This window comes from Chiloscyllium plagiosum, unplaced genomic scaffold, assembly GCF_037043375.1.
Source record: "Chiloscyllium plagiosum isolate Xiang-an unplaced genomic scaffold, Cpla_swu_hap1 HiC_scaffold_19, whole genome shotgun sequence".
Taxonomy (NCBI): Eukaryota; Metazoa; Chordata; class Chondrichthyes; order Orectolobiformes; family Hemiscylliidae; genus Chiloscyllium; species Chiloscyllium plagiosum.
Window position 1 is genome coordinate 44,092,405 of NW_028270157.1, and position 16,240 is coordinate 44,108,644.

At 42.8% G+C, this 16,240-nt stretch overlaps 1 protein-coding gene across 2 annotated transcripts in view; it reads right to left on the reverse strand.

Annotated features, from left to right (window-relative positions):
• b4galnt3b (beta-1,4-N-acetyl-galactosaminyltransferase 3b) overlaps positions 1-16,240 on the reverse strand; it is a 215,284-nt gene that overhangs the window by 95,688 nt on the left and 103,356 nt on the right. For both annotated transcript variants that reach the window (XM_087997275.1, XM_087997276.1), the window contains exon 3: positions 4,949-5,014. In XM_087997275.1, coding sequence (XP_087853401.1) covers positions 4,949-5,014 — 66 coding nt within the window. The remainder of the gene's footprint in view (positions 1-4,948; positions 5,015-16,240) is intronic.

Sequence of the window (16,240 nt, forward strand, 5' to 3'; positions counted from 1 at the left end):
TGCAATTGTACCAGCCTCCACCACTTCCTCTGGCAGCTCATTCCATACACGTACCACCCTCTGCGTGAAAAAGTTGCACCTTAGGTCTCTTTTATATCTTTCCCCTCTCACCCTAAACCTATGTCTCTAGTTCTGAACTCCCCGACCCCAGAGAAAAGACTTTGCCTATTTACCCTATCCATGCCACTCATAATTTTAGATGACTAAAATTTTAGATTACTTACAGTGTGGAAACAGACCCTTCAGCCCAACAAGTCCATGCTGACCCGCCGAAGCGCAACCCACCCAGACCCCTACATTTACCCCTTCATTTAACACTACGGGAAACTTAGCATGGCCAATTCACCTGACCTGCACATTTTTGGATTGTGGGAGGAAACCGGAGCACCCGGAGGAAACCCACGCAGACACGGAGAGAATGTGCAAACTACACACAGAGAGTCGCCTGAGGCGGGAACTGAACCCGGGTCTCTGGTGTTGTGAGGTAGCAATGCTAACCACTGTGCCACTGTGCCGCCCATAATTTTGTAAACCTCTATAAGGTCACCCCTCAGCCTCCGCCCCTCCACGGAAAACAGCCCCAGCCTGTTCAGCCTCTCCCTATAGCTCAAATCCTCCAACCCAGGCAACATCCTTGTAAATCTTATCTGAATCCTTGCAAGTTTCACGACATCTTTCCGATAGGAAGGAGACCAGAACTGCACGCAATATTCCAACAGTGGCCTAACCAATGTCCTGATCCAGACGATATTTTTCTGACAATTGACAATGGATTTGTGGTCATCATTAGATTTTTTAATCACAGATTTTTATTGAATTCAAATTCCACCATCATCGATGGCAGGATTCGAACTGGGTCTCCAGAACATTACCTGGGTATCTGGACTGACAGTCCAACGATTATACCACTGGGCTGTTGCCTTCTCTCTTGCTTAAACACAAGTCTGCCTCTTACTTTAGTTTACATAATTACAAATTAAAAGGGACTACACAAACTATATTAATCTACATTTCACTGATCACATGCTGGACATGCCTGGTAGTTGTCACATATACATTAAGAATTTATACAAGCTCAAAGCACCTTCTTCATTAGATTTCCAGTTCTTTTGTCATATTAAGTCATGATTATTATGATTATGCTATTAAACTATTACTCCATATCTCCTCTCCCAGTCTTTGTTTCCACTATTTACACTTTAGTGTGAGCTCCTTGGGTAAGTGTAAAGCTTTCAGTGGGTTTTGTGTTTTCTTTAGGATTAAAGTAGCATATCCATGTTTTATTAGTTTTCTATTCAAGCGTATGAAGACTGTTAAATATTTTCTGCTAATACATTGAGATGTTTCTTAAATACAATCTTTGTTATTCCATTCTCTCAGCAACAATTCCTCTTGTTGTGGGTCTCAGACTTTCTGCTGGCTAAAGAACTGACAACACCCTTACTTGATACAGGCTAATAGCCTGCAGTAACTTGCTCATTAACTTGATTAACTTGCTTCTCTCTTTGGATTTCATCCCATTTTCATAATTTATCTTGGTCTTCCAATGTAATATGAAGTTTGAACTTTTCATAAACTTCATAATTCTGACGATTAACGGTTTTTCAATGGCGATGGTCTATGACTCAATTGATCCAAACTAATTTTATCTTAGAGTCATGCAGTCTTAGAGTCATAGAGATGTACAGCATGGAACAGACCCTTCAATCCAACTCATCCATGCCGATCAGATGTCCCAACCCAATCTCATCCCAGCTGCCAGCACCTGGCCCATCTCCCTCCAAGCCCTTCCTAGTCATATACCCATTCAGATGCCTTTTTAAATGTTGCAATTGTACTTGCCTCCAATACTTCCTCTGGCAGCTCATTCCATACACGTACCACTGTCTATGTGAAAAAGTTGCCCCTTAGGTCTCTTTTATATTTTTCCCCTCTTACCCTAAACTTTGCCCTCTAGTTCTGGACTCTCCCACCCCAGGGAAATGACTTTGTCTATTTATCTTATCTATGCCCTTCATGATTTTATAAACCTCTATATGGTCACCCCTCAGCCTCTGTTGCTCCAGGGAAAACAGCCCTAGCACATTCAACCTCTCCCTATAGCTCAAATCCTCCAACCCTGGCAACATCCTTGTAAATCTTTTCTGAACCCTTTCAAGTTTCACAACTACTTTCCGATAGGAAGGAGACCAGAATTGCACGCAATATTCCAACAATCTTCTTGAAAAGTTGTTTATGTTTCCAACATCTTGTTCCTCTCTCCCATTCACTTGTGGATAATGAGGTGAACGTGCTTTATGAATTAACCTACATTCCTTGGCAAATCCTCTAAATTGCATATTTGCAAGCTGTGGCCCATTATCTGATACAATGGTGTCAGGAATGTCGTGAGTTGAATTGATTTATTTCAATTATGGTATCAATATGTTAGCTGTGACACTGTCTTGACAATTTTAGTCAATCTATCATGAGTCATTGATCATAACAATTAAATATCTTTTTTGATTTCATTTCTTATTGTCACGTGTACCGAACTACAGTGAAAAGTTTGTTTTGCATGCAGTAGAGGCAGATCATTCCTTAGAAAGGTGATTGAACAGAGTGAGGAATAGTAAGTTATCGCTGCAAACAAGGTGCACTAAAAGCATGATCAACATCAGATTTGATATTTGAGAGGTCCATTCAGAAGTCTAATAACAGTGAGGAAGAAGCTGTTCTTGAAACTTCTTGTACACGTGTTTGAGTTTTGGTATTTTCTGCTTGATGGAAGAGGTTGGAAGAGATTATAATTGGGTAGGAGGGGTTTTTGATGATGTTGGTTGCCTTTCTGCAGCAATGGCAAATGTAGATAGAGTCAATGAATGGAAGGTTAGCTTGCGTATTGGTCTGGGCCATGTTCACAACTTTCTGTAGTTTCTTATGGTCCTGGGCAGAGCAGTTGCTGTACAAAGCTGTTATACATCCACATAGAATACTTTCTATGGCGCATTTGTAAAAGTTGGCGAGGGTCCTTATGGACATGCTGAATTTCCTTAGCTTCGCCATATGACATCAAATGTGCTTTACAAAATAAATGATTGGTGTTCCATGTCTGTATCAAGTTGTAACACCAGGAAGGAAAAATGATTGAGTAGCTTCCCTCATTCTCAGGTCATTCAAAAGTACATTACAGCCAAAGATTGCTATAGAAATGTTTATATTAACATGGAAAATAGAAGTAATTATGCAGATCAGATGCTCGACATGTAGCAAATTAACACATGGCCAATTGATCTGTTTTGATTATACGGGCTGAAGAGAACAAGGTGGTCCAGATATGAGAAGAAGTCACTTTTTTCTTTTGGCCACAAACAATGTCACGGTTTCTTTAACATCCTCCTACCTAGCAACATGGATGGCAGTTCAAATATCACCCAGAACTTTCCAACCCCAGGCAACAATCTTTCTAGGCTGCTTTCATAACTGTCCTAAATCATGCTATCCAACTTGTTGCTTAAACTTTCAGTATTTTGCTTCAAAAATTGAAATACTGTCATGAAGGCAAATAAAGACTTGGTAAGCACACAGTCTTGGTTATTGGTCCCACACCAGCGCTTGGTTCTAAAGAAAACATCTGAATGAAGTCTACGAAATAACAGCTATTTTGGTAGCAAGAGGAAATAACACAATTTTGCAAAGATACCACTGTAAATTATACAGGACTTTCTGTACATATTCTCACAAACGGGGCTTTCCAAGCACTGAATGGTATTGAGGAGAAAGTTGGGAGAATTGAGTGACTTCAGCAGTGAGTAGCTTCCCACCTTTGACAGCAAAAAAAACTCATTTCCAAACCAAGTGTTAAACAGTGAGACAAGATTCCTGAAGTGAGCAGTGACAGTCTTGGTACATGTATTAGCCTGCAATAACTTGCTCATTATTACATCATGTCACCACATTGATATGCAGTTTCCCATTCTCCATTGGGCAAACAGAAACTAGACAGTGACAATTCCCAACATGAAAGTCAGGGTGGTTACTTGGTGACTCCAGTTCACCATTTGCTGCTGTGGATCTCTATCGGTCACTAACATTTAGGAGACACTCCATGAGCAGCAACTGCACAAACCCTCACCCAGCAGGACCTCCAGGGCTCCCAACGCAAAGTGGATACCAATTACCCTCTGTCTACATGTCTGAGGCAAATAGAATGAACTGAGCAGGGTAAGCTAAGAGCTACTACCACCAAGGCTTGACCATGTGCGTGGCTGGGTTTTAAAGATAGCACTGGAACCAGGAATCCTGGGAGGTCCCATCAATGGCCAGTAGTGAATGGGGGAATACGTGAGCAGGGTGACCACAGAGGCAAGGTGCAAAGGCAATGAGATAAGCTTTGGAAGATAGGGTGAAAAAGACTGCTAGGGCCCATGTAAACCCTCCACGGTGGAGGGTGGAGGGCGGCACGGTGGCACAGTGGTTAGCACTGCTGCCTCACAGCGCCTGAGACCCGGGTTCAATTCCCGCCTCAGGCGACTGACTGTGTGGAGTTTGCACGTTCTCCCCGTGTCTGCGTGGGTTTCCTCCGGGTGCTCCGGTTTCCTCCCACAGTCCAAAAGATGTGCAGGGTCAGGTGAATTGGCCATGCTAAATTGCCGTAGTGTTAGGTAAGGGGTAAATGTAGGGGTATGGGTGGGTTGTGCTTCGGCGGGTCGGTGTGGACTTGTTGGGCCGAAGGGCCTGTTTCCATACTGTAATGTAATCTAATCTAAAACTCATCAAAAAGCATACAGCCAATTTCCGCTGAGGTTCGGCACATAGAAGGTAACATAAATCATGCATTACTAAGTTCTTATATAACTTTGTAGGCCAAGGTTGTGAATATGTTATGCTTGGCATCACTGGTTTACTATCAACTCAGGCATTTCAATCTGCAAACCAGCCATTCTATTTATATTGAGACCCATCTTACCTTAGAGCTCCACATTCCCACAAAATTCAATTCATGACTTTCTTGCCAATGGTTGCTGTCAAGATCCTGTAACAAACACAAACATTTGTCATAGATTGCATAATAGCAAAATTCAATATATGCAAATGCGTTTTGCAGGAGGTGACTCACAGACACTGCATGGTCACCCAGGTGCAGCTGCAACATCAGTACCCTTGGGTTCTGTCAGTTCAGCCTTAAACACTAGCTTGTTATAGAACACAACTATAGTATGGGCTACTCTTTATAACAAGAGTTTATTAAGGTTTTTAAATAAGATATATTCACTGTTCTATGAATTGTTGCATTGAGAACTTTAGAATTATGTGCAAAATTCTCCTGAAAACTTGAGAAGTCTCTCATGGAGTTGTTTATAATAAGGCAGGAGATGTGATTTTTCACTAGGAGAATTACGAAACAATGCAATGTTTATTTGATGATATCCAAATATAAAAGATTTTTCTTTGGATAATGATCTATATCTGGGCAAGTCCAAAGCAGAAATCTGAGTAACGTGTAATTCCTTTTTACTAACTGCTGGGATGTGGGTGTTGCCCTTGAGAAGGTGGTGGTGAGCTGCCTTCTTCAACAGCTGCAGCCCATATGCTGCGTTTTGACTCACAATGCCCTTAGGAAGGCAATTCCAGGATTTTGACCCAGCAACAGGGAAGGAACGACAGTATATTTCCAAATCAGGGTGGTGAGTGGTTTGGAGGGGAACTTGCAGGTGGTGGTGTTCCCATGTCCTTGTCCTTCTAGAATGAAGTAACTGTGGGTTTGGAAGGTTCTGTCTAAAGATCTTTGGTAATTCTCAGCAGTGTATCATGTAGATAGTACACACTGCTGCTACTGAGCGTTAGTGGTGGAGCGAGTGGATGCAGTGTCAATCAAGCAGGCTGTTTTGTCCTGGAGAGTGTCAAGCTTGTTGAGCATTGTTGGGACTGCACTCATTCAGGCAAGTGGGGAGTATTGTATCACGCTCCTGACTTGTGCCTTGTAGATGGTGCATAGGCTTTGGAGAGTCAGGAGGTGAGTCACTTGCTGCAGTATTCCTAGCCTCTGACCTGCTTTTGTAGCCACTGAGTTTCTGGTCAATGGTAACATCTAGGATGTTGATAACGGGAGATTCAGAGATTGTAACACCATTTATATCATGGAGCGGTGATTAGATTGTCTCTTATTGGGGATGGTCATTGTCCGTCATTTGTGTGGCCCGAATGTTACCTGCCACTTGTCAGCCCAAGCCTGGATATTGCCCAGATCTTGTTGCATTTGATCATGGACTGCTTCAGTATCTGAGGCATCACAAATAGTGCTGAACATTGATTATTGCACAATGAACTTCTAACATTATGATGGAGGGAAGGTCATTGATGAAACAGCTGAACATGGTTGGGCCTAAGACACTACCTTGAGGAACTCCTGCAGAGATTCACTAGAGTTGAGATGACTGACCTCCAACAATCATAACCATCTTCCTATGTGTCAGTGTGACTCCAACCACTGGAGAGTTTACACCCAATACCTAATTTTCTCAGTTTTGCGAGGGCTCTTTGATGCCACAAAGTCAAATGCAGCCTTGATGCCAAGGGCTGTCACTCTCACCCCACCTCTCGAATACAGCTCTTTTGTCCTTGTTTAAACTGAGGCTTTAATGAGATCTGGAGCTAAGTGGCCCTGGCAGAACCCAAATTGGGCATCATTGAGCAGGTTATTGCTGAGCAGATGCTGCTTGATAGCACTGTTGATGACACCTTCCATCACTTTCCTGATGATGGAGAGTAGACAGATGGGGCAGTAATTGGCCGGGTTGGATTTGCCCTGCTTTCGTTTACAGGGCAATTTTTTTTCATTGTCAGGTGGATTCAAGTGTTGTAACTGTATTGGAACAGCTTGGCGAGGGGAGTGGCACGTTCTGGAGCACAAGTCTTCAGTACTGTTGCCAGAATGTGGTCAGGCTCTGTAACCTTTGCAGTATCCAGTGCCTCCAAACATTCCATGACATCACGTGGAGTGAATGGAATTGGCTAAAGTCTAGTATCTGTAATTCTGGGGACCACTGGAGGAGGCCAAGATGGATCATCCACTCAGCACTTCTAGCTGAAGATTGCTGCAAATGCTTCAGCCTTATCTTTTGCACTGATGTGCTGTGCTCTTCCATCATTGAGGATGAGGATACTTGTGGAGCCATCTCCTCCAGCGAGTTGTTTAATTGTCCACTACCATTCACGACTGGATTAGATTCCCCTACAGAGTGCCCAACAAGTCCACATTGACCCTCCGAAGGGTAACCTACCCAGACCCATTTCCTTCTGACTAATGCACCTAATACTGTGGGCAATTTAGCATGGCCAATTCACCTAACCTACATATCTTTGCGCTGTGGGAGGAAACCGGAGCAGCCGGAGGAAACCCATGCAGACACAGGGAGAACAAGCAAACTCCATACAGATAGTCGCCCGGGGCTGGAATCAAACCTGGGTCCCTGGCACTGTGAGGCAGCAGTGCTAACCACTGGCCGCCTTGTGACAGGACCACACAGCGTAGATCCAATCTGTTGGTTGTGGAATTGCTTCACCCTATCACTTGCTGCTTATGATATTTGGCATGCTGTTGATGGCCCACAGCGTCTAATGGATTCCCAGTCTTGAGTTGATAGATCAGTTGTTAAGTCTGATCCCAGCTAAGAGTGCAATGAACATAGAATTATGTGCAGAAATGATAATGACCAATGAACATTTCTGGAATGCAGTTCACTCCTTGTAAAGTTAGTGCTAATATGTTAATACAGGCCTCACAATTCATTACCTTCACAATCAAACTTGCAAAACAAAAGGATAAAGCATTTTAAATGTAACTGGCAATATTTTCAACTGGTAAAAACAGAGAGCCTTTGATAACATTCCCATCAGATAACCTTATAACATTCCCATCAGATCTATTTAATAAGGAAGGCTTTAATTCTGCCAATAGTAAGATAGTTTGTCATTCAAATCTTGATCTTTTGCATGTTAATGATGTCTGTTACACAATAAGCTGTCACAGATTAATAGGGTAGTTAACAAGGCATTGGGGACACTTGCTTTTGCCAATCATGGCACAGATTATAAGAGCAGGGAGGTCAGGTTGGAACTGTGCAAAACTTTGCTTAGGCCACAGCTGGCGTATTCTGTGCAATTCTGGTCACACACCATAGGAAGGATGTGATTGCAACGAAGGAAGTGCAGAGAAGATTCCAGCATACTGCCTGGAATGGAGCAATTTAGCTATGGAGAGAGGCTAGATGAGGTTGGGTTTTCTTCAGAGCAAAGAAGGCTGAGAGGGAATTTGACAGAGGTCTTTAAGATTATGAGGGGTATGAAGGGTAGATAGGAAGTAACTGTTCCCCTTGGTTGAAGGGTCAATAACAAAGGGCCATAATCTTTAGGTAAAAGGAGTTAAGGAAAAGATTGTTCACCCAGAGGTGGTGGGAATCTGGAATGCCATGCCTGAGAGAGTAAGTTGAGGCAGCAAACCTCACAACCTTTAATAAAATACAGGCATGAGAACTTGAAATGTCAGAACACTCAATACTATGGCTGAGTGCTGGAAAATAGAACTGGTGTAGATGGAGAATGGTTTTGGTCAGGACAGGCTTGATGGACTGAAGGGCCTCTTAGGTGTTGCATGATTCTGTGACGAAATGCATAAAGTTGGGCTCCAGTTAGATTCTTCTTCAACTAGCTTTTTAGATTAGAACATGGGGTAGCAGGAAACTGTGTTGCAAAATTGTGAAAGCTTGAAGCTAAGAAACATTTGCAATCTTAATCAACATTGTGACAAGTGGCAGAAAGGAAGTCTAAATTATTGAAGTATTCCATATGACAGTCTGAACTACTGGACTAGTAAAAGAATGAAGTAGAAATGTGAACAGGGCTTATGTCCCCACCTAGGAGAAAACAGCCTTTCATGTTGTCACTGACAGAAATCCGAGGTATTTTGACTACAGGATGTATGCAGTTGAACATTGGTGAAGATGTGGATCTTATGTCAAGAGTTTCATGTGTAATTCACAAAGTTGATCTATTAACTATATATGTGGTAGTGTGAACAGAGAGCCATTTCATGGAGGAATACTTCATGAACTTAATAACAGGTCACATAAAACATTTTAAAATCAATTTTGAGTTTGCTGGATCAACACTAGAATTGAAATTAGTAGATTGTGCTAATGTCTCATTTGGATAAAATCCTTGTTTTAGTATGTGGAGGGAAACTGTTGGATACCACGGTTGCTGAAGAAATAGTCTGCATCAGCCAGTTGTTCACAAACACTTTAGTCATTTAGTGGGATGTTTTATAACGATACAAAACTATAGAGAACTTGATGATTTCTAGACTTCAAAATGAACTAGACACTGAGAGCAGGTGTCAATAAAATGGAAAAATAAAAAGCAGGCAAAATGAAACTGAAAGCATTTTTAGTAGATCTGGTTATTCCAACAGGAGAATCAAAACAGGGATAATAAGGAAATTAATCCCAGAAGCATTTAACAGATGCTTCAAGTGACTTGAACTATTGTAACATGATGTACTGAGTAAAGTGGTGAGGCAAGAACTTCTAAAGGATACTGACAAATAAAATATTGAAGATGAAGATAACCAGGCATTCAATCAAATTATACTAGTCCACAAGGAATGTCAGACCTAAACTCAACTCAGTTTATTAGTTGAGGATTTATTTAAATGTGCTGTGCTAGACAGCCTTTGGACTTCAACAGTATGTCCAACTCCTCAACGCCGACCAGATGTCCGAAATAAATCTAGTTCTATTTGCCAGCATTTGACCCATAATCCCTCTAATCCCTTCCTATTCATATATCCATCTAGATGCCTTTTAAGTGCTGTTATTGTACTAGCCTCCACCCTTTCCTCTGGCAGATCATTCCATACACCACCACCCTCTGTGTGAAAAGGTTGGTCCTCAGGTATCTTTTAAATCTTTCCCCTCTCACCTTAAACCCTCTAGAGGAAAAGATCTTGGCTACTTCCCCTATCCATAACTCTCATGATTTTATAAACCTCTATAAGGTCACCCCTCAGCCTCCGACACTCCAGGGAAAGCAGCCCCAGCCTATTCGGTCTCTCCCTATTGCTCAAACCCTCCAACCCTGGCCACATACTTGTAAATCTTTTCTGAACATTTTCACGTTTCACAACATCCTTCCTATAGGAGGGAGACAAGTATTCCAAATGTGGCCTGACCAATGTCCTGTACAGCTCCAACATGACCTCCTAATTCCTATACTCAATGCATTGACCAATAAAGGAAAGCATACCAAACGCCACCTTCGCTATCCTATCTACCTGCGACACCACTTTCAAGGAACTATGATCCTGCACTCCAAGGTCTTTGTTCAGCAATACTCTTTAGGACCTTACCATTAAGTGTATAAATTTGGCCTTGATTTGCCGTTCCAAAATGCAGCACCTCACATTTATCTAAACTAAATTCCAACTCCCACTGCGCGGCCCATTGTCCCATCTGATCAAGAGGTAAAAACAATGACTGCAGATGCTGGAAACCAGATTCTGGATCAGTGGTGCTGGAAGAGCACAGCAATTCAGGCAGCATCCGAGGACAGGCAAAATCGACGTTTCGGGCAAAAGCCCTTCATCAGGAATAAAGCTATCAAGAACCCATTGCCATCTGATCAAGAACCCATTGCACTCTGAGGTAACTTTCATCACTGAGTCATTCAGTGACCGATGAAATGCTGCATTAATCTCTAGCTGATCAAACAGATTGCTTGTCAAAAACTGACCTGGAATAGGCTTTTTTGCAAATAATTCACTCCAGATTGTTCGAGGGTATAATTCCTAACAACTGGTCTTTGGACAAAACCCCAAATTGCCTTCTGTGCTCTCAGACAGCCCCCTGGCTGTTGAAGTTACTCCCACTCTAAATCAGTTCTCTCTTTTTGGTACGCTTGAACTCTTTGCTTGCAGGAATTTCAGTTTTCACCCAGATTGATGTCTAAGAGAAAATTCGGGGAGAAATAAGGCATCACAAAAATACCAATTGAGATAGAATTTAAATCAAGAAGTGTGGAGATTATAAAAGAGTGGGTCATTGGAATAGAAAAGTTCTAATAAAGTAAAAGGTCATGATGGTAAAGGTAAAGTCACTATAGTCCCAGAAGCTGCTCTTGTTAAAGAGACAACTGGTGGTGAGTTTGACCTGAAGGTCACCACACCTGGGGCAAAGGGCAAGGTTGAGATGGTGAGACCTTCACGGTAACCACAACTAGTACAGGAATTGAATCCGCACTGTTGGCATCACTCTGTATCACAAACCAAGTATGTATCCAACTGTGCTAACCAACCCAGTACTTATCAGACATGATAATTCTGAGCAGCCGACAAAGGGAAATGTTACATAGGTACTAAAGGAAGTCCAACAGGAACTCTTGGATCAAAAAGACATAGCTCAGGGACTGAACTCACCTAATCCAGACAATCATCAATGTGAAAGTAGAAGTCATAGGTTGAATAAATTATGCAATAAAACAATGATTACTGAACAAAGTTTGAAAGAAACCAGAGGGAGAAATCATCATAGTCATGAAGTGTATTTGGTAGCTGACAATAAACATGAGAGTAAAACAATGTGAGATACAAGAAAGGGAATTTGGAGAGAGATTGGAACTTATACCCAATAAGGAGTAACCAGCTTTGTTATTTTGGGACTGAAAAGGTAGTTGCAATTGAAACTTAAAAGGCTAAAAGCAAGGGACTTTTAAAGCAAATAGCTAATGCACAGTGGTCTTTTCCCCAGCTGTAAAAGTAACGTTGAAAAATCCTTTTAACTCTTTAAGTCTCACATGCATGAGAGTGTAGATCAATCAACATAGAGTATACCTACTGAGGTCTTAGCAAAGCCTTTTACAATTGTAACAAGACTTCTTTAATCTTGCACTTCAATCCTTTTGCAGTTGTTTCTGGTACTTGCATGCTGACTCACGTTTCTTGTACACACACTCTCGAATCACTCCAAACATTAACATTTCCACATTTAGAAAATGAGAGTAAGATTAAAAACTGGGAGTCAAGCTTATAAATATATTGGTTTAAAAATTGAGCAGAGCAGGTCTGAAATAAATATAAATCAACAATATCTATTAAGAGTGTTACGCTTGTCCCAATTAATCATGCTAACTCCTCACTGGTGGGCAGTGTTATATGTAAAAGAAAGCATGATCAGACAATTGAAATGGCACTCAGACTAGACAAGGTATTAGTTTTGATATGTTGTATGTAAGAATCATGATGAAACATAGTAAAGCAGAAAATTTTAGGAAGCAAGTGAAAGAAAGTGGGTGGCACAGTGGCACAGTGGTTAGCACTACTGCCTCACAGTGCCAGAGACTCGGGTTCAATTCCTGCCTCAGGTGACTGTGTGGAGTTTGCACATTCTCCCCGTGTCTGCATGGGTTTCCTCCGGGTGCTCTGGTTTTCTCCCACAATCCAAAAATGTGCAGGTCAGGTGAATTGGCCATGCGAAATTGCCTGTAGTGTTAGGTGAAGGGGTAAATGTAGGGGAATGGGTCTGGGTGGGTTGCACTTCGGCGGGTCGGTGTGGACTTGTTGGGCCAATGGGCCTGTTTCCACACTGTAAGTAATCAAATCTAATCTGAAAGAAGTGGAGAAATGTATATTTTCATCCTTATGTGACCCAACGGACGCAAAGCTAGTCACTTTTAGCAATACTTCACACGCTAGTTGTTCAGTATTTCAGCTCTAACTGGTTTCATAAAACAGAGATCATAGAAAAATATAGCACAGAACAGGCCCTGTGGCCCTCGGTGTTGACGAGGTTTAATTCTAAAGTAAAATATAGTAACTTAACCTACGCACCCCTCAACTAACTGCTATCCATGTGCATGTCCAGCAATCGCTCAAATGTTCCCAATGACTGTGTTTCCACCACCACAGCTGGCAACGCATTCCATGCATTCACAACTCTCTGGTAAAGAACCTACCTTCCTCCTAATATCTTCAAACTATGACTCCTCGTACCAGTCAATCCTGCCCTGGGGAAAAGTCTCTGGCTATTGACTCGATCTATTCCACTCATTATTTTGTACACCTCAATCATTCTCCTCTCTTCCTCCTTCTCTCCAGAGAGAAAAGTCTGAGCTTATTCAACCTTTCTTCATAAGGCAAGCCCTCTAGACCAGGCAGCATCCTGGTAAACCTTCTTTGCACCCTCTTCAAAGCCTCTATCTTTCCTATAGTTGGAAAGCAGAATACTTTCCGTCTACAATCACTCTCTGCCTTCTGTCAGCCTGTCAATTCTGAATCCAGGTAGCCAAATCCTTTTGAATGAACCTACCATGGGGAACCCTATCAAATGCCATGCTGAAATCCATATACGCCACATCCACTGCTCGACCTTTATCAACCTGTCTTGTCACCTCCTCAAAGACCTCAATAAGATTTGTGAGGCATGACCTGCCCCTCTCAAAGCCATGCTGACTGCCTTTAATCACACTATGCTTTGCCAAAGCACACTATGCTTTGTCATAAATCCTATCCCCCAGAATTCTTTCCAAAATTTTGCTGACCACAGAAGTAAGACTGACTGACTGGTCTGTAATTGCCAGGGATTTCCCTATTACTCTTGAAAAGAGGAACAATATTCGCCTCTCTCCAATCCTCCGGTACGACTCCTGTGGAGAGTGAGGAGGCAAATATCCTCGGCAGCGACTTAGCAACCTCCTTTTTCGCTTCCCAGAGCAGCCTAGGATAAATATGGTCAAGCCCTGGGGACTTATCAATCTTAATATTTTCCAAAATTTCCAGCACATCAACTTCATCAATCTTGATCTGGTCAAGACTGTATCTCACTCCTCTAAGTTTTCATTTACAACAAGTTCCCTTTCCTTAATGAAAACCGAAGCAAAAAACTCATTTAGGGCCTCCCCTATCTACTCAGACTCCACGTACAAGTTCCCTCCACTATCCCTGATCGGCCCTACCTTCTCCCTGATCATTCGCTTATTCCTCACATATGAGTAAAATGCCTTTGAATTCTCCCCAATCCTTCTTGCCAAGCCTTTCTCGTGCCCCCTCCTGGCTCTCCTCAGTCCATTTCTGAGCTCCTTTCTAGCAAGCCTGTAATCCTCTAAAGCTGTGCTGGATTCTTGCTTCCTCCATCTTGCATAAGCTGCCTTCTTCCTTTTGACGAGAAACTCCTCTGTTCTCGTCATCTAAGGTTCCTTTAATCTTACCCCTTCTTACCTGTCTCAGAGGAACAAATTTGTGCATCACTCACAACAACTGCTCCTTAAACAGTCTCCACATGTCTGCTGTGCCCTTTCTGTGGAACAATTGCTCCCAGTCTGTACTTCCCAACTCCTGATAGATAGCGTCATAATTTTCTTTTCCCTAATTAAATATCTTCCCTCGGTAACTGCTTTCACTCTCCAAGGCTATGCTAAATGTGAGGCAATTGTGATCACTTTCACCAAAGTGCTCGCGCACTGCGAGATCGGTCCTGGCTCATTGCCGAGCCAAATCCAAAATGGCCTCTTCCCTCGTCGGTCTGTCTGCATACTGCATAAGGAAACCCTCCTGAACACACCTGACAAAAACGGCTCTATCCAAACCATCTGCACTAAGGGAGTTTCAGTCAATATTGGGAAAGTTGAAATCACCCATAACAACAACCCTGTTACTTCTGCATTTTTCCAGAATCTGCCCGTCTATGAGATCTTCAATCTCTCTGCTGTTATCAGGTGATCTGTAAAAAAAACCCCCAATGCGGTGGCTGTTCCCTTGCTGTTCCTAACTTCCACCCATACTGACTCAGTAGACAAACCTTCCTCAACAACCTTTGTTTCTGTAGCTGTGATGCACTCTCTGATTAGCAATGCTACACCCCCTCCTCTTTTTCCACCCTGATTTTTTTTAAACGTTCTAAACCCTGAAACATCAAGCAACCAATCCTGCTCCTGTGAAACCCACATCTCTGTTATGGCCACAACATCGTAGCCCCAAGTACTGATCCATGCTCTAAGTTCATCACTCTTTTTTTCAGACACTCCTTGCATTAAAGCAGACACACTTTAACCGATCCCTTTGTTTCATCGTGCAAGAAACCTTCCTGATAGATTCAACACATCCCGCCACTGCCCCATCTGCAACTGACCCCCTCTCAGACATGTGGGTCTGATTCCCACCCCCTTTCAAACTAGTTTAAACCCTTCTGAATCACACAAGCTATTCTCCCACCCAGGACATTTGTGCCCCTCCAATTCGGATGCAACACGTCCTTCACGTACAGGGCCCACCTTCCCCAAAATGGTCTAGGTATCTGAAGCCCTCCCTCCTGCACCAGCCTCGCAGCCACATGTTAAGCAGCATTCGCTGACTGTTCCTCATCTCACTGTCTCGTGGCACCAGTAGCAAACCTGAGATCACTACTCGTCCTGCTCTTCAGCTTCCAACCTAACTCACTGTAGTCACTTTTCAGATCCTCAATCCCTTTCCTGGCTACATCTTTGGTGCCAATGTACCACGATTTCTAGCTGCTCACCCTCCCCCTTCAGAATCTTGTAAACCTGATCGGCGACATCTCGGACCCTAGCACCGGGGAGGCAGCATACCTTCTGGGAGTCCCATTCCTGACCACAAAGTCTCCTGTCAATCCGTTTAATTGCTGAGTCCCCTACCACTAGCGCTTTTCTATTTTCCCCCCTTCCCTTCTGAGCCACAGTGTCAGGCTCAGTGTCTGAAACCTGACAACTATGGCTTATATAATTTATGGACAAAATGGAAGTAGTTGTTTTCTTAACTTTCCAAGCTAAAGGACAATGTGTTAGAAGTACTTCAGCTACTGAAATGCAATTTTTGCATGGGCAGAGAACATGGGATTCTACTCCTCCAGTATTCATAGAATCCCGATTGTGTGGAAACAGGCCATTTGACCCAACATGTCCACACTGGCCCCTGAAGAGTAGCCAACCCAGACCCATTCCCTTACCCTATTACTTTTTTACATTTCCCCTGATTAATGCACCTAACCTACATATCCCTGGACACTATTGGCAATTTAGCATGGCCAATTCACCTAACCTGCACATCTTTGGACTGTGGGAGGAAACTGGAGCACCTAGAGGAAGTCCACGCAGACACTGGGAGAATGTGCAAACTCCACACAGACAGTTGCCCGAGTCTGGAATTGAACCTGCTGTGTATCTGAAATGAGATTCTGTTTAAGGGACATCTCAG